Source organism: Cricetulus griseus, chromosome 3 (assembly GCF_003668045.3).
Source record: "Cricetulus griseus strain 17A/GY chromosome 3, alternate assembly CriGri-PICRH-1.0, whole genome shotgun sequence".
NCBI lineage: Eukaryota > Metazoa > Chordata > Mammalia > Rodentia > Cricetidae > Cricetulus > Cricetulus griseus.
In genome coordinates, this window is record NC_048596.1 from 140,334,303 (window position 1) to 140,352,957 (window position 18,655).

Below are 18,655 nucleotides of genomic sequence, written 5' to 3' on the forward strand. Positions count from 1 at the left end.
GCTGAGGCAGGATCTGACTGTTGGCTTATGCTGCTAATAGCTGGACAGAAAGCTCTTTCTAGAAGAGGGATCCAGAGATGTATTTCCACATGGAGCACATGTACTTGAGCCCTTGTCCTCTGCTGTTTCAACCTGCTTCCATGCTCATCTCATGGCATCATGGCACAGCAGTTGTGGTTGGCTGTCCATGTCTGCAGGTCCCATAATGTTATTACAATCCTTCTGCCTTCTTGTAGTCTCCCCGGGTAGTCCTATACTCATTGCATCTGGCTTAGCGCTTGATTTTCCTTTATTCTCCTCTGCACCCCCATCCATGCCTTCCACTCTTTATCATCTTTCCACATCTTTAGTGGCTGACATAGTCTCCATAACTTACAATGCTGTATTTTACTTAAACTTTCTTAAATGAGATGAAATTATTTTGATAATGAAATTGAAATGAAAAAGTTAAACCAGCATTTTGTTATGTATATTTTCAAACATACATCAATTTTTAAAATGTTTCTGTTTCTGCTAGTAACATTTTACTACATTATAGCAATCCATGTATCATATCTAGCTATTCATCCATCCACCTAGAATCCATCCACTCATTCACAAATCTAACATCTGTACATCCATCATCTACCCATCTATTGTCCATGCATCCATTTATCATCTGTACACTCTCATCTGTTCATTGATGTATCTTTCATCCATCATCCATTTTATTTTTGTACATATGAAAATAAATTCCATGCATGCCATTAACAGCAGTTCAGTGTGGTTTACTATTTATTTTATTCTCTTGAAGGAAAATCTACCCAAACTGAAGGACATAAACATTAAGCATATTGTTGAATTCTTGCAAATATTCAGTCCTGTGTCGCCCAAATCCACGACAAATCATTAGGTTTTAGGGAGCTAAACATGTCTCTTTTTAAACATCTCCTATCCTCATCTCTCTAAATGTAACTCCAGTTCTGATTTTTCCACATAAAGTTTCTTCCTTGTTCTATAATTTCATATATAATAATAATAAAACAGAATCAGAACAGCGTGAACAAGAGTGTTGACAGTTGCTGAATCCAGAATAGTCAGAACTGGAGACAGCACATGTGCCCGTCAACAGGCGATAACTAGTTATACATTCTTAAAAGAAATATCATCCAACAATAAAAGGATAGAGTACTGTTGGAAGCAGCACATGGATGATTCTCAGAAGTACTTTCAGAGATAAACCTTGCACCAAAGACCACTGTAGTGACCATTTTTTAATCATTCTCTTTTTAATTCTCATTAGGTCAGTCTAGAATGTTTCTTACAGCAAACTACATAGAATACTCACTCACTCCCTCAGGCATACTTGAAGAAATGATTGTTGCTGTGTGGTGCAAGAGAGATCTTAATTCAGTTTATGATAGGTTGCTGAGAAATACCAAACACTAACATCAACAGGACTCTTGCTCAGCCACACCTATCTGCTGACTCTGAGCTTCTAGTCTGTGGAGACCTGCCTTCTCCCAGAGCTGAGTCATTGTTCATTTGTCTCTTCTGAAGATAGACCATGAGACGTTTAACAGGAGCTGGAAGGTGATGTATTTTTACCTTCTTATCATATTTTGCAGAAAAAAGAACGCGAACTCAAACTAAACAAGTCAACAAATGCTTTTACAACTGGGAAGTTGACTCATCCTCCAAACATCCCAAAGGAACAGCTGCCAGGAGGGAGCGGGAATGCATCCTCAGCCTCAGTGAAACCTTCTGAAGAGAAGACTGCCGAGAGTAAAAAGACCTACAACAGCATCAGCAAGATCGACAAAATGTCCCGGATTGTGTTCCCTATCTTATTTGGCACTTTCAACTTGGTTTACTGGGCAACATATTTGAATAGAGAGCCCGTGATAAAAGGGGCCGCCTCTCCAAAGTAAGCTAGGGAAAAACCAAGCTTCCAGGAAACAACACTCCCAGAGAAATGGAACCAAGGAGGGCCCAAGCTCACACAGACTGGCTGGGCGCTGTCTTTCAGGACATCTTGCATGTTTAATAATATGTACAAATAATATTGCCTTGATGTTTCTACATGTAACTTCAGATGTTTCAAAGATGTCCCCTTAATAAATAAAGCAAATGACCTTCTAGAAAAACAGGAGGCAACGACTGACACTCAGAGGCTCAGTTCCCTAACATCAATAGTTTAAAAACAAGATAAGTATATTTTTAACTGTTCCAAGTATATGATGTTTTTCTACTTCGAATGCCATTTCATACCGTTTTTCCCAGCTGACAACACATTTTAAGGAATCCCAGTGATGACTACTTGACAGCTGAAAAGAGCAAAGATCATGGGAGTGCACACTGACCATGAAGAGCAAACTGTGGACATTTAAGTCCAGTACTAATTGCCTTTAATACTTCGTGTTCTAAAATTAGTAAAATACTGCATGAACTGACATTAAGAAATAGAATAAGCAAACATTTATGCAGACAAATTTAATGAGAAGCACATAGTGTGTTAGATTAGCTGATCAAATATTTCCCTCAGAGGAAAAAAAAATGAACTGATTCAAAGTGAACTTTGATTTTTGTGGAAAATAAATTTATTTCTACAAGCTTAATAATGACTAAGAAAGAAAAGAAATGTAAAACCTTAAAGCAACAAGGTCTCAGTCCTTCTTGGCCTCAGCACTCTGTGTCCATCGTCTCCGGAACGCCGGCTCCTCTTGCTGCTGCTTCAGTGTTGAGAAATTGTTAATCAAGTTATTTTCCGTTTTATTTCCCTGTACATATTTCATGATTGGATTATCGCTCTGTTAGCTTTTGTATATGAATCTTAAATGTTCATTAAAAAAATTTAAAAATGAACTGAATTCAGTGTTTGATGAACTAACTTCCTGAAAATGACATAAAATCTTGTAAAAACTTTCTTGGAGAAAAAGAAACAAAGAATTAAAGCTTAGTGGGTGAGCCCTACTCTTCCAACCCAATTATGCAAGGGAAGGCATAGTGACAATACCTCTTGACGTGGCGAGTGTAACCAGGTAAAGCTAGCACCTCTTCCTACCACAGATCTCTGTGTGCTTGCCTCAGCACATTCCTAGTGTTTTCTACAAGCATGTTTACTACTGGTCCCATCCCTACACTCTCCCTTATTGGTCATGTCTGTACACCCTCCCTTTTAGGCCTGGTGATAGCTGGTTCTGGTTTTGTTCCCTTCTTCCTAGGTTTGATTACTGCTGATCCTGCCCTATCACCTCTCTTTTGGGTCTGGTGACTACTGGTTCTAATCATGCACCCTTTCTCAAAGGTCTGGTGGCTGCTGGTTCTAGCTCTGCACCTGCCTTCAGCTGTTTATGAAGAGCCAAAGTAGAGTCATTGGTTCATATACTTACTGTTTGAATAAATATCAGCAGGTTGAAAGAAATAGGTTCTGTCCTAAAATGGGAACTCCAGAATTGTAACAGAAGAGTTATAACTCTCAAGAAAATCAAAGTGATGGTTAGACCTGTTTATACAAGTTAGGTGCCATGCATGCAAATACCCCAGTTCCCCTTCTTTGAATGTCTTCTTGTACATGTGTGTATACATACATATGTGTTCATGTATGCACATGTTTGTGTGCCATGGTCTATGTGTGCTCCTGTGCAGGCCAAATGGTTTCCTTAGTCACCCTTTGCCTTATTCTTTGAGATAAGTTCTGTCACTGGACCTGAAGGTTACCATTTCAACTGGCTGGCCATCAAGGCCCAGCTATGCTCCTTTCTTCACCTTCCCAGTGTTAGTATTACAGGCACACAAAGTCACAACCTATTTTTACATGAGTGCTGAAGTTCAAGCTCAGGTCTTCATGCTTGTGAAGAAAGCCTTTGCTGACTCAGCCATCTCACCAGCTAGCTCCTCCACTGTTCCTTCTGCAACTATGCTCAGGATCTCAGAAAAAGGATGACAGAAAGGTCACTTTAAAATGCTATGGCCATATGATAACATCTGTAGAATGACATTTTTCCATTACAGCACAGCATGAAAGTCCCCAGGAAAAGCAACTGTAAGGTTCTAAGGTCCAACTTTAAGGTCTGATCTTCTATTACTTATAAGTTCTAGATTGTTACCCTCTCATTGTGTTTATCATCACACTACAGTTTGAAGAAGATGGGGAAGTAATATTCAAATGTTGACATGTGTTAACACCCATTTTGAACCTCTCACTTTCAATAGTAAATGGCACCTTCTTCACCAGGTTGCAGTAAATATTTTAACATAGGGATTTTGCACAAAAGTCCTTGCTGAACTTGTTAGGAGACCTCCCGTTTCGTTATATGATGCTAAACCTGTAATCTGATGAATATTTAGCAAAAATAATCACATTTGTTTTCCATTCTCTGATTTTGTGTTGCAGACATTTTCAGAGTTTGTTATTTTTAATGAGAACATAATAAAAAATCACCTTGGGGAAATGATGACAAGGCAAGCAATAACATTTCTGAAGATAATTATAAATTATATTGCTCTATTTTAGAGCCAGAATATTTAAGTGTGTTGATTTTGCATCAACACAAATATAAAGAGAGGGTGTTCTAACAGTCCACAACCAGTAATTCTTATGTGCTTTTCTGTGAGTCTAAAGGTCTACCTAAGGCAAACTTTAACCCAGGTTTACATAAAAACATGTGCTTACATCCTAGAATTTTGTTCAGCTGCTTGTGTAGTAACTAAAACTGGCCAGCAAATATACTCTGTTGAAGATGGGGAAGAAGGCTGCAAACCATTTGTTCATTGGCTTGATGCTACCTGAGAAACTGCACTCTAGATCTCTCATGAGACAAGCTATGAGAAACATCAGCCAATAAGAAATTTCTGCTTTACAAGCATGGATACTGCATCTCAAAGACATTAATGCTTTGCCTTAAACCAAATGACCAGTTAGGTAAAAATGCAAACCTCGGTTTTTGTCTCATAGTTTCTAAATCTGTCTTCACAACACCATGAAACTCTTTTTTTTCTTTGTTTTGTTTTGTGAATGCTGATTTAGAAACAAATATAACCAAAGATGAAAGTACTGCTTCTAAGGCCTGGGAAAATGATTGTGCATCAAGATATTTTTTCCCACTAAAAACATGTCCTTTATATCTGTACTTTCATTATAAACTCTGTGATTCCATGATCTCACAAACTTAATGGCCTATGTTAGTATAGAACTCCCTTCATAATAAAAAGGGAGGGAGGCAAACTCATTGGGGGGGGGGTGAAGGAAGGAGGATGTGAGAGAGAGAAGGGGAGGAGGAGATGATGAAGAGCACAAGAGAGAATTTGAAGGTCGCTAAACAAATGTCTTTTTTGGATTCTTTCTTCCATGGCTCTGCTGGGAGTGGTTACAATGAGGCCCCAGCACTCTCCATCCTACCCTTCCTCTATTTGAGGCACCCAAATCTTTCAGCTTATGTGCCAAGGATAGCCACTTCCTGTTTCTGTCTCCTTTTGTATAGGATTGGCCAGATTCCAGATCCCTAGCAGGGACCCTCAAGCTATCACATGCAATCCAGGGTCCCAAACCCTGGCAGTTGCCTGACTCAAACACTGCAGTTACCCTATGCTTGCGACAGTCCCATGAGAAACTTTCCCCAGGCTCCTTGCCCAAACTGCTGAAAGCATCAGACTATAGCAAAGAAGCAGAAAAGCTGCATAGAAGCTGTGTCCCCAAATACCAGAGAGAGGAAATCAAGATTCCAACTCAGTTGAATAATGTAAACACCTCTGCTTAAAGAACATAGACATGACCAAAGAAGAGTCAAATCACTCCCAATGACTCATCATTGTACCATAGGTTAGCCCATTTGTCAACTTGACACAAGCTGGCATTGGAGTTATCTGAGAAATGGGACATTAGCAGAAAAAAAAAAAAAAAAAAAACACCTTCCCCAGATTAGAATGTATCCAAGTTTGTAGGACATTTTCTTAATTAGTGACTGATGTGGGAGGTCCCAACTCACTGAGAACAGTGCTTCCTCTGGACAGGGGGTCCTGGATGGGATAAGCAAGTAGGCTGAGCAAGCCACTGATAGCAAGCTAGCAAGCAGCATTCTCCTACGGCCTCTGCTGCAGTTCCTGACTCTGGTTCTTACCTTCACTTCCTGCCATGGCTTCCCTTCAAGATGGACTAAAAACTGTAAGCTGAAATAAACCCTTTCCTTCCCAAGAAGCTTTTGGTCATGGTCCTTATTGTAGCAGTAGGAAGCAAAGGAAGACAGCCTGCTGTGTAGCTGTTTCCTTCAGTAAGACAGGATGTAAACAACTCAAATTAACTTCAAGAAGTCCCTGAAATTGACCAGATTCACTAAGTTCCTTCCTCCAAGATACATAAACAGAAGAGACTGCTGAGGACCACATTCAGACAAGCCATGCTCCAAAAAAAAAAAAAAAAAAAAAAAAAAAAAAAAAAAAAAGACTCTTTAAACAAACAACAGCCTGTAAGAAGCAGGGACCATCAGAGCTGCTAAAAGGCTCAGACCAGCTTAGCTACCCAGAAATGACACAATCCTTTCAAGCTACCTTCAGGCTATATAATGTGTTCCACATCTCCAGCTTTTGTTAGCTGCAACTCAAGCTGTGGTGGGCTTTGGTGATGCAGCATCTGAGTCATTTCTGTTCCTCTAGATAATCACTGCTACATGTTCCTATAAGAAACCACAATAATACCCACTGGTTCACTAAGGTGGACATTGGTCCAATTACTGCCTTTACTTTGGTCTGTTGTGGGTTCCCTTTCTAGGGTAGTAGACTTACAGTATTGCAGCTCTCACAGAAGTCTGTCACAAAATATAGCCCTCATCAGAGAAACTGCTTTTTCTGCAGTAGAGGCAATTAACACAGAGACCCACAAATGGACAGTGTACAGAGAATAAGAAACTGTGGAATGCTTAGCCCTAAAGGAGACCTATATATCACAGTCCCTCTTTCCACATTTAAGAGTCATTGCAGAAAATGGGTAGAAACATAGTAAAAGCCAGAGGTGGTGACTGGCTACAAGAAAACTATTTTCTGGACAAAGTAGAACAATTACACATTTGAATTCACAGCTGTTGAGATAACATGCATAAGACCTTTGCAAGCCAGTTGAAACTCCAGTGTGGAGCTGGGAGGTGGATCTGACGTCCCTGGAAGGCTCTAGCAGGCTCAAGCATGGCAAACATGGCATTGGCAGACCTTGTCCTTCCTCCTTCCCTCTGCCTTGCTAAACCATTAGGTTACATTCCTAAAGCTAGTCACCAAGATTTCTTCCCTTATTTGGCCACTTCCTCCTCCTAAGGCAGACCACAGAGATGGCCAGTTGTGTAGGCAGCAGAAGCACAGGTTGCTTGGTGGAGCCAGCACCAAGCCACCTTGAGGCAGGGTACCCAATGTGAGTGTGGTGTGGAGCTGAGAACCTGACCCTTGCCTGCCACTTCTGCTTGCCTTGGCTCTGGCCTTTGGCATGTCCCCCACCCCCAGCTCCGAGTCCAGTTTGCCACTTCACCATTCTTTGGTAAGGCTTGGGTCATTACCTCCCTGCAGACTGCCTGGTCAGGGGAAAGGCTAGAGCCAGCCAATCAGAAAAGGGCAGATCCCAGATCCTGCAAGCTAGCACTACCCCCTTTTTGTTATCTGTCTTGACTTGCCTAGACATGTCCAAAGGTGCCATAGCCAATCAGCTTGCTTAGCTAATCATGTTTGCAGGAGATGACCTAAGTGTCCCTAGAATCCCTCTAGTGGTGTATAAAAAGAGCCTTAGAGCTTCTCTCCAGACCATCATTTGGTTGTGTGGTTGATCCCTGCATGCTGGAATTTGCTCTCAAGAAATAAATGTTCTTGTGAATTGTATGTGTGAGTGGCAGTCTTTGTGGAATGATCTGAGGACCCTAACATTACCAAGGTCCATCTATGTAAGTACTGAAGTCTAATAATCAAAAGCCCTCATTTGTCTACCCTAATTAACATCCTCATTTAAAATGAGCCAAGTTGTCCTAACACAGGGCTTCCCTCTTTCTCTTTACAATCTGTCATTTGCCTATAGCCCACGTCTGTTTCCTCTTGACCCAGAGACAGTCCTTTGTCCCTGTGGGGTAAATATTCCTTCCTCTTCTCCATTGTACTTTTTCTTGTCTTTGTCTGCCCCCCCCCACCTTGTCACTCTGGAGCAAATAAACCTTTCTGTTGAGAACTTGGTCTGGTGCTAGCTTTTGTTGGTACTGGTCCTTTCATTGGTTCTGAACTCAGATCTGTCTACAGGACCATCCACCCCTACCTCCACCCCACAAGCCAGGTCTTACACGTTTGGACCTTCCAGGGCTTGCCTTCTTCAAACAACAGTGACTAACTAGTGAGTTTACCCCTACACTCCCTCAAACTGCTGTTGGATGTGGTTGGCAGGCCTTCCTTTCTCTTTTAGTGACTATGCCACTGGAATCTGGAGGCCCCCAACTCTGAAAATCATGTGGACAGGTTCCAGATTTCTCTTAGGACAATCGTATCCCCCTCTGACTTGATGACAGAGTCTGGGTAATGATCCCTCTCTCCCAAAGATTTCATTATTGGCCTCTTGAGATTCATGGGGACACTGTCTCTCAACCTTGGCTCACTGACCTCCACAAGTGATAGGAACAGCTCTCTCTACCTGGATAACTCCTACCCAATATTACTGGTGCATTTCAGCACCCAAAATTGGCTCTGGTGCCTAAAGGATGGAGGGGAGATGCCCTCTTTCTCCTCTCTCCTTCCCACTTACGTCTTTGTTTTTCTTCTGTCTGCTCCAATCCCCTTCTGCCACCATCCCATTTTCAGCTTGCCACGTAAGTTCTGGAAACTGGCCAAACACCTACCTCTTCCATCACCAAAGCTTGGGGAGCCTGTTCCACCTTAGCAACTGCCCCACCATTTCTTCCCCCCACTACTGCCACTGTCCTGTTGCCAGCTATGCCTCTGCTGTTAAACTGTTACAACTGGTGAGTAACCTCTTTATCCCCCTCCCTTCTTAAAGCCAAATTCCCCACTTTTGGTTCTGCCATTCCACCCTAGGCCTGCCCATTCTGCATGGCCCAATCAGCTTCTCTAATTCTCTTTAACAATCCATAACCCAAGCAAACACACTTCTTCCCTCCTCTCCCCCTAGGAACTGCAGCTTCCTTAGGCCAGTGTCTGGGCCACTGTTACCCTTTCCTCACCCGCTCCAGCAGTTGCCTGCTAAGTCTCAAAGCTCCCTTAGGTCCTTCTGGGCCTCTGTAACATTCCTGTGGTCCCTTATTTCTCTACATGCTTATGGCTTACAATGTTTTCTCTTGTCTCTCCCCAGGAATTATAATACACTTTACCGCCCTGTCATCCCCCATCTTATCAGCCTCTTCTCCCTCCTCATTAGCCAATTTCTCAATTTAACCATGGCCTGTCATAAATTGCCTACAGCTTACTTGAGTACAGGGTCCCCAAATCTCTTATATTTTAACTCTGACCTATATTTCCAAAAGTCTCTTATCTCCACTACCCCTCGGTGGAGTTCACTTTTCCATCCTTTCTCCTCCTTAAAAAACTGCACCACCTAATTTAAAGTTAAGTCTAAAATCAGGAATGCTTAATAGATACGGGTCCTCAAATTCTTCAGAGATCTACTGACTATGACATTTAAAATGTTTAACACAACACAATAGACAGAGATCTCTCCTAACATAAACTTTAAGGTCTCCAAAAAAAGCAGATGGCACACCACACCAGTTATTCCACCTTGACTGTGGTAAAGCACTGGGGAAGACTGCCCCCTGCCTGCAAAGGCCCTCCACAAAGCATGGACACATTTGGGCTGACTGCTGTTCTCTGCTTCATCATAGTTAGGTTACTTTTCCAAATCCTTCTCCACAGGAAAACCTTTCAGATCTGGATCTGGCAGTAAAAGGCCATACTGTTCAGTGTGACAGCTAAAGATGAAATGTTGCTTTTGTATGACAGCCTAAGACTGATTGCTTCTGCCTCCAATGAATCATGTGAGCCACAAATAATGGTCTAAGTAAGTCTCTGTCATTTAAATTAGTACAAAACCATTTAAATTACACCTCCTATCCAAATTTATGTTTCTCAAATCTTTGATGATATTGATGGCTAACTGCAGCCTTAGCAACAAACACACAGCTGCCTGGTCAGTTCATTTTGTATGTACAGTTTACCTTGATGACAGCTTCACAGAAAAAGAGATTTGGAGTTTATAAAGGCTATAAAAAAATAGACAAGTAGCTTATAAACATCATGGAAAAATAAATGATGTAAGTTTAAAATGTCTGAGGAGACAGAATCTTAAATAGGTTATTTAGGTCTAAGAAAATCACTTAAAGTACATTAAGCGCTAAAAAAAAAAAAAAAAAAAATAGACAGCTTAAGTAAGTTATGAGGGGCTGAGGAAGTGATTTGAGGTGTGCAAATCCAGGAAATGATTCAGGACAAGTCTAAAATTCCCTCTCAGTTCCTCAGGCACTTTATATAGGCCCTGCTTCAATATACAAACTTTGACCCGACCCCTCCAGACTTCTCCTTTAAGTTGCTCTTTTCAAGGTTTTTCCTTTTCTGACTCCTTTCTCCTCATTTCCTCAGGCCTTATTCCTTTACTAGAAAAGAATGTTCTCTCCAAGATTGGCATACATTTTGCATTCTACCCTGGCAACAGTTAGGAAAGACACATCTGTGTTATTCTTCTTCCTTTCCTCAGCCTCCGTTTGTATTCTCTCTCACTCTTCAAAATCCCCAAACATGTTACAGACCATTCCTCTCACCATTTTCCAAGAGGAACCCCCCCCCAGTAATTCATGTTCCTAAAATAACTCAATTTTAGAACATACCTGGATACCAACGAAAGACTATTTTGATATAATGGAAGCCTCTCAAATAATATTCTCCTTAACACCAGCAGGCCCTGTTTTCAAGTAACAGTTGTTCCCCAATTAAATCTAAATTTTCCTGGATCTTCTAAAGAACTCTAAAACAGAGCCAAGGTAAGTACTCTTGCTAACCAACAGCCTGATTTTACTGCCCACCACCTACTCCCAAGGGTGGCATCTCTCTCCCTTTCCCTGGTCTTGGGACTCCTCTTCCCAACTCCTAAGACCATGGGCCTAAAAATTTCAGTCATATACCTGAAATAAAAACTTTTTCCTGAACTCCTTAATTTTACCTCTCTCCCCAGTCTATCAGTTCTAGTAGATTTCAAGTCAACTGCATACCACTCCAGTAACTTGACTGCCAGCCCCAGATGTTAGCTTGGAAGCTATATCTTGGCCCAGCCTCACAGACTATGCTTCCCTAGCCTCAGATGATCTTGCAGAACCTGAACATCACCTGACACAGCCTGATCTTCCTGACCCTGACAAACATTCCAGCTTCTTTGTGTCCTGAACAGCAGTTCCCCCAGTGTCAACAAGAAGCAACCAGACAGAATGATGCTCACTTACCTGACACCTTATGACCCAATAATGAAACAAAAATGTGGGAATGAAGGGCTCGCATAGGCCCAAGCATTGCAAACATGGCACTGGCAGATATTGCTTTTCCCCCTTCCCTCTGCCTTGCTAAACCATTAGATCACATTCCTAATGCTACCCACCAAGGTCCATTCCCTTATTTGCGCCCCCCACCCCCAGACTGAAGACCAAGGTCCAGGCATCAAAGAATTGAAGACCAGCAATCAAAAGTCCCCTTTTAGCTCACCTAATTGACATGATTAAGCAGTTCATCTCAACAAGGGTTTCTCCTTTTCCCTTTATAAACTGCCATTTACCTATAGGCCATAGCTGTCTTTTCTCTATCCAGAGGCAGTCCTTTGTCCCTCTGGGGTAAATATCCCCCCTCCTTCCTTGTTTCTTTTCCTTTCTCTCTCATCCTCTATTTCCTGTCTTTGTCTCATTTCCTTCCCCCTTTCCCTCTAGGACAAATAAATCTCCTTTGTGTTGAAAAACTTAGTTCTTGGATATTTTGTGCCTAGCTGGTCCTTTAAGTGCCACGCCTAGGTAAGAAGCTAGTGATGATTGACAGCTGCTAGGAGAAGGAGAGTAAGTTTTCTTTAAGGGTGCAGTCCGTGGTGTGTTGACTACCCTTCAGTGAAGGCTAGGTATACCAGAATATGTAAATGGGCACCACAAATTAGACTTCATGGTTTTAAAAGAAAAAGAGGGCACAGGTAGGCAAATGAAGGCAAATAAATCTGGGAGGAACTGAGGGAGGGGTGAATATGATAAAAATACATTGTATGCAATTATCAAACAACTAATAAAATCCAAGAGGACAATGTCTGGTAGAACTTTGCTGTGGATGCATCTGGACCTGGGCTTTTGGTAGTGTCACGGCTTTTTATTAGTTTTGATCTCCTTATTTGCTATAAGTTGGCTTAAGTTGTTCATCTCATCTTGGTCTAACTTTGGGGGTTTGACTAAATCTAAAACTTAATTTCTTTTAGATTTTCAACTTGCTGCAATGTAGGTTTATTAAGTATTTCCTTATAATATCCAAATTTTCATGGAAATTGCAATATTTTCCTGTTTATGTCTGATTCTGTTTATTTGGGTCATCTTTCTTTTGGTTAATTGGGCAAAAGTTGCTGAGATCATGTTTATCTTCTCAATGAATCATCTCTTAGATTAGTTCACTTCAATTTCTTCCCCTTGTTTCTATTTCACAAATTTCTGCTCTGATTTTATTATTTAGTTCTGTCTACCAGACTTGGGTTTGATTTGTTCTTGTTCTCCAAACTCTTGAGTCACATCATGAAGTCACTTTATTTGTGTTCTTTTTGATTTCTTAAATGCAGGCACTTAGAGCTACAAATTTCCCTCATAGAACTTCTGTTACTGAGTGTCCCAGGGGTATTGCTGTGTTTTCATTTGGTTCTGGAAATGTTTTGATATCTTTCCTTCATTTCTTCTTGGACTCATTTATCATTCAGTAATGAGTTGTTTAATTTCCATGAATTTTGATAATTACTAAAAGTTTATTTGCTGTTGAGTTTGAGTTTTATTGCTCTGTGGTCAGACATGATACATGGAGACACTTCAGTTTTTCAAACTTTTAACAAATTAAAAGGGTTTGTTGTATGTCCTTCTGTATGGCCTATTTTATAAAGCTTCCTTGGGGTGCTGAGTAGATGGGTATTTTTTAGTGTTTGGGAGGAAGAGTTTGTAGGTATCTGTTAGGGCCATTTGTTGTATGATCATTTAATCCTGAAGCTTTTATGTTTACTTTTTGTTCCCATGATCCATCTACTGGAAAACCTAGGGTGCTGCAACTGCCTACTATTACTGACTTGTAACTAATCTGTGTTTTTAAGTCTAACTCTATGATAGCATGCATTTTATGAAATTGATATGCCAGAATTTGGAGCCTTCATCCTTGATAAGGATGAAGGGACTTTTTTTTATTTTCTCTTAATTAGTTTTGATTTGAAGTCTATTTTTTCAGTTATTAGCATAACAATGTCCAATTGCTTCCTGGCCCTATTTTCTTGGAAAACTTTTCTTTTTCCAATCTTTCACTTCAATGTGGTATATACCTTTAAGGTAAGTGATTTTCACTAGGCAGTGGTGGCACACACCTCTAATCTCAGCACTCAGGAGGCAGAGGCAGGTGGATCTCTGTGAGTTGGAGACCAGCCTGGTCTACAAGAGCGAGTTTAGTTCTAGGACAGCCTCCAAAGCCACAGAGAAACCCTATCTCGAAAAACAACAACAAAAAAAAAAAAAAAAAAAAAAGGTAAGTGATTTTGTTCTAGAGAAATAACCTTTTTTATGCAATTCTGGCTATCCTGGAACTTACTATATAGATCAGGCTGGTCTTTAACTCATGGATATTCCCAGGCCTTTGTCTCCCAGGTGCTGTGTTAAAGGTGTGTGTCACCAAGCTTAGCTGGATTTTGTTTCTTAATCCATTAATCCATTAAATTAAGACATACTTTTTTTTTAAGTGGAGGAATTGAGGCTACTAATTAAAGTTATTGTTGAGATGTGTGTTGATTGCTGTCATTTTGAAGGGCAATCTTCCCTTTTTGCAGCCATAACGGCCAAAAAATGTGCTTCTATGACCTTGTCCTAGACACTAGAAAGTCAGATGCCTGCCTCATGACAAGGAACCAATCAGAAGTTAGCGCTTTTCTGGTTGTGCTTTACGGACAAGCGCACAGCAATGACGCACAAAGTGTAGCAACCACCCTGGGAGGGCCTATGGGCCATAACAACCAGTTGACCAATCAACACAGGGCAAGCCCTCCAAGCCTGGAGGCACACCAATCCTGAGCCTGTGCGTACCCCTTGACACACCCCTTATGCTGTCCTATAAGATCTCTTGGGAGGCCCTAGGAGCCGTCTTTTGCTAGCCATCCACCATGGCGGATGGGTGAAAGACCCGAGCTAACATGGGGTTAGCTCGTTAAATTACAATAAAGCCTCGTGCTATTTGCAGCAAGCTCTGGAATCTGCCTGGTGATTGGGGTGACCGAGAACGTGGCCTGGGACCCCGGGTACTTGAGTTTTCCGGGGGTCTAACAATTTTATTTTATTTCATCACTGTTTGTATTCTTAGTCTTATTTTGTTAATCAGTGGTTATAGCTGCATTTGCTTTCTTGTTTTGTTTTTCTGTAGCCTTTTGGACTATTGCTTTCAGTACTCTCTGAAAGGCTGGTTTAATGGACATGAGTTCTTTTAGCCTGTTATATTGTTAGACCCCCAGAAAACTCAGGTATCGGGGTCCCAGGTCACGACCTCAGTCACCCCAATCACCAGGCGGATTCGAGAGCTTGATGCAAACTGCATGAGGCTTTATTGTAATTTAACAAGCTAACCCCATGTTAGCTCAGGTGTTTCACCCACCTGCCATGGCGGATGGCTCCCAAAAGACAACTCTTAGGGCCTCCCAAGAGATCCTGTAGGGCAGCGTAAGGGGAGTGTCTAGGGGTACACACAGGCTCACTATTGGTGTGCCTCCAGCCTTGGGAGGGCTTGCCCTGTGTTGATTGGTCAACTGGTTGTTATGGCCCATAGGCCCTCCCAGGGTGGTTGCTATGCTCTGCGTCATTGCTGTGTAATTGTCGGTAAAGTACACCCAGGGTCATAAAGCACAGTGCCACCAGCTAACTTCTGATTGGTTCCTTGTCACGAGGCAGGCACCTAACCTCTAGTGACTAAGACAAGGTCATAGAGCACGTGTTACTGTCATGGCTGCTGAAATGGGGAGCTGGTCCCTTCAATATATGGGAAAGTTTACTTTCCCTTTAAATATGGCAGTTTTTCTGGTACAGTAGTGTAGGCTGGTGTCTCCAGCCCTTACCAGGTTTTGACCTGGGAGGAATGACAAACTCAGCGAGTTGGTTTTGAGTGTATACGTTTTACTTCACACTTAAGTGGAAGTAACACACAAACATAAACAAACAAACCTAAGAACCACAGACAATAGGCTCACAGCAAGGGGGGGGGGGGCTACCTATCCTGCATTGGCTGCCAGGTTCTGGCTCGGGACTTCTGTTCCTCTGGATTCAGGCCATTGAGTCTCCTGAGGGCCCGGTGTGATGGAATTGGGTTCAGAATGGGCGGCACTCAGCTTGATGGACAGGTTGTTTCAGATTAGCGTAGGAGAGCTCCAGGACATAGAGTTGTGGTACACTCGAAAGTTCTCAGTTCTGAGCTGGTCCTTAAATAGTTCGCTAAATCGTGCTAATCACACTTTGCCACACTCATACATTCTCACTCTTATCTAAAATGGCTGGGTAGTGGGCCTATACTCCCTTTCTTTTAAACTTTCTTCAGCCAGGCCTTTGCCTGCTCGGTTGTAACCTTTGTCTTAATCTTCCTCCAGCCAGGCCTTTGCCTGCCTGGTTGCAAGGCTCCTTTCAGCTGGTATTGTTGGTCTCTTAGAACTTGGAGTCTGTTGCCCCAGGCTCTTCTGTCGGGAGTGAGGAAAATTCCATGGTTCCAGTAACCTGCAGACCAGAATAGACGATTTGCTATTGAATAGCATGGCCTCAGTGGAGAATATCTCCTAGTTTGCATCTCTACAGAACTAAGCATTTGAATAGGCCTGCACCTGGGCGGAGGTGCTAGGTGTGTAAGTAACATGTAAGGACAGAGAGCTAGGAGCCATCGAGCAGAGAGGGGTCAGGAGGAGAGAAATGGCCTCCTCATGGCCATGGAAGCATTGTTAAGAAAACAGCCAAGAAAATGCAGAATAAACAAGAGACTCCAGTTTTGCAGCATGGAACTGAGAGCTCTCTAAAGATGACAAGATGCCTGTGTTTGGTCTTTATCGCCGTTGGGTTGCTAGGAGCTTTCAAGTCCACACTCCCCTACTCAGGCCGAACCTCATGGCTTCCGTGGCTTGGCGCTGGGATGGCCCAGGCCACAACACTCTTCTAGCCTTTAAAGTTTCCACTAAGGAGTTAGCTGTTAATCTGATGAAAGCTGACCTTGCTGTCCTTTTAAAATCATAGCCATTCTGATATTTCACTATGGATTTGATTTCATCAAATGCTCTTCAGATTTAAGTAAGAAAGTGGAATATTTTCTTCTGAAAAACCCCCCGAAGCTCAGTTCCCCTAGATCTCAGCCCAGGACCATGGTCACCCCAATCACCAGGTGGAGTCGAAAGCTGGATACAAACTGCATGAGGCTTTATTGTAGTTGTTTAATGAGCTAACCCCATGTTAGCTCGGGTCTTTCATCCACCCACCATGGCGGATAGCTAGAAAGACTCTGCGAAGCATCTGCATAGAGATCTTATAGGGCAGCGTAAGGGAGTGTCTAGGGGTATGCACAGGCTCAGGATTGGTGTGCCTCCAGGCTTGGAGGGTTTGCCCTGTGTTGCTTGGTCAACTGGTTGTTATGGCCCATAGGCCCTCCCAGGGTGGTTGCTATGCTCTGCACATCATTGCTGTGCACTTGTCTGTAAAGCACACCCAGTGCCATAAAGCATAGCGCCACAAGCTAACTTCTGATTGGTTCCTTGCCAGGAGGCAGGTATCTGACCTCCTAGTGACCAAGGCAAGGTCAGGGCAAGCACGTGTTACTGTCATGGCTGCTGAAAGGGGCAGACATCTGACCTCCTAATGACCAAGGCAAGGTCAGGCAAGTACATGTTCGGCTGTTATGGCTGCCGAAATGGGGAGCTGGTCCCTTCACTTCTATGAGATTAGTCATCTGAGGCATCTGAGTCTTTGTCCAAGTCTCTGCACTTGTGGTTCTTTTGGAGATTTGATTTTGAGAACAGGTCTCACTAGAGTGCCATGGTTGGCTTAGAACACTCCATGTAGGCAGACTTGGTCTAGAACTCACAGAGATCTGCCTGTCTCTGGTCTGGATTGATGGGATTAAAGGTGTGTACATTTAATCACAGGCCTTTTCTTTGATTATTTTCTCATGTGTCTTTAATGCAAACATGACAAACCTCTTCCTTCAGCCCATTTGCCTTATATGTTGCTCAGCATTGCATCATTGTAACAGGTGCCTGCCATGAGTCAAATGGAAGAAGTGTATCTTGACTCACAGTATTGGCAGGCTCAGCTCATGATCTCTTCTGAGTGTAGGGGGTGGCACTACATCACAAAGGGGCAACCAACTAACTCCATGGCTAACATGAAGCAAAGAGAAGAAAGAGACCTGAGCTTCACTCACTCTAGGATTGATAAGTCCTCAAGGACATAAATCTTCCCACTTGGATCTATCTCTCAAAGGTTCCACCACCTTCCAATAGCATTAAGCTAAGGCTGCAGAGTTACCACAATGGTATTTGGGGTACATTCAAGGTACCAATGGTAGTGCCTTGACCTTATGGCAAGTCTCTTGTGAGCATCTCTGCTCTGTATTTCATTTAATTAATCACTGCCCACAGGTCATAAAGTCCACTGTGGCTTCTGCTGAAAACTTCAGAAGTGATCATCTTTCCTTTTTAAAATTAATTATTTACTTTACATCCCAACCACAGTTTCCCCTCTCTCCTCTGACCTCCACGCTGTCTCCCCGCCCCCACATCCACTCCTCTTCCATTTCTTGTCAGAAAAGAAAGGGCAGGCCTCATATGAATATCAGCAAAATATGGTATATCAAATTACATAAAAACTAAGCACCTCCCCTCAAATTAAAGCTGTACCGGGCAACCCTGAAGAAATAGGGTCCCAAAGCCAACAAAAGACTTAGAGATAGCCCCTGTTCCCACTGTTAGGAGTCCCACAAGAAGACCAAATTACACAACTGTCACATATATTCTGTCAGCCTAGGACAGTTCCATGCAGGCTCCCTGATTGTCGGTTCAGTCTCTGTGAGCCACTATGAGCCCCAGTTAGTTGATTCTGTGTTGTTTGTTTGTTTGTAGTGTGCTTGACCCCTTAGACTCCTAAAATTCTACATCCCCTACTTCCCCTAGTTAGGCCTAATGTTTGGCTGTGGGTCTCTGCATCTGTTTTCATCAGTTGCTGGATGAAGCCTCTCTGATAACAATTGGGCTAGGCACCAATCTATGAGTATAACAGGATATTGCTAGGCATCAATTTATTGTCTTTTCATCCCCTCTAATCATGTTTGGTTCTAGGTCTCTGATCCTTACAACTTCTGGGTCCTGGCACTCCATGCAGTGTCAGGGGTGGGCTCACTCTCGTGTCATAGGTCTAAGGCTGGGCCAGTCATTGGTTGCCCATTC

At 42.5% G+C, this 18,655-nt stretch overlaps 1 protein-coding gene across 1 annotated transcript in view; it reads left to right on the plus strand.

Annotated features, from left to right (window-relative positions):
• The window catches only part of Gabra5 (gamma-aminobutyric acid type A receptor subunit alpha5), a 91,498-nt gene extending 89,588 nt beyond the window's left edge, over positions 1 to 1,910 (plus strand). The window contains exon 9 of the mRNA XM_035441392.1: positions 1,608 to 1,910. Within this exon, the coding sequence (XP_035297283.1) occupies positions 1,608 to 1,910 (303 nt within the window). The remainder of the gene's footprint in view (positions 1 to 1,607) is intronic.
• Positions 1,911 to 18,655: the final 16,745 nt, after the last annotated feature.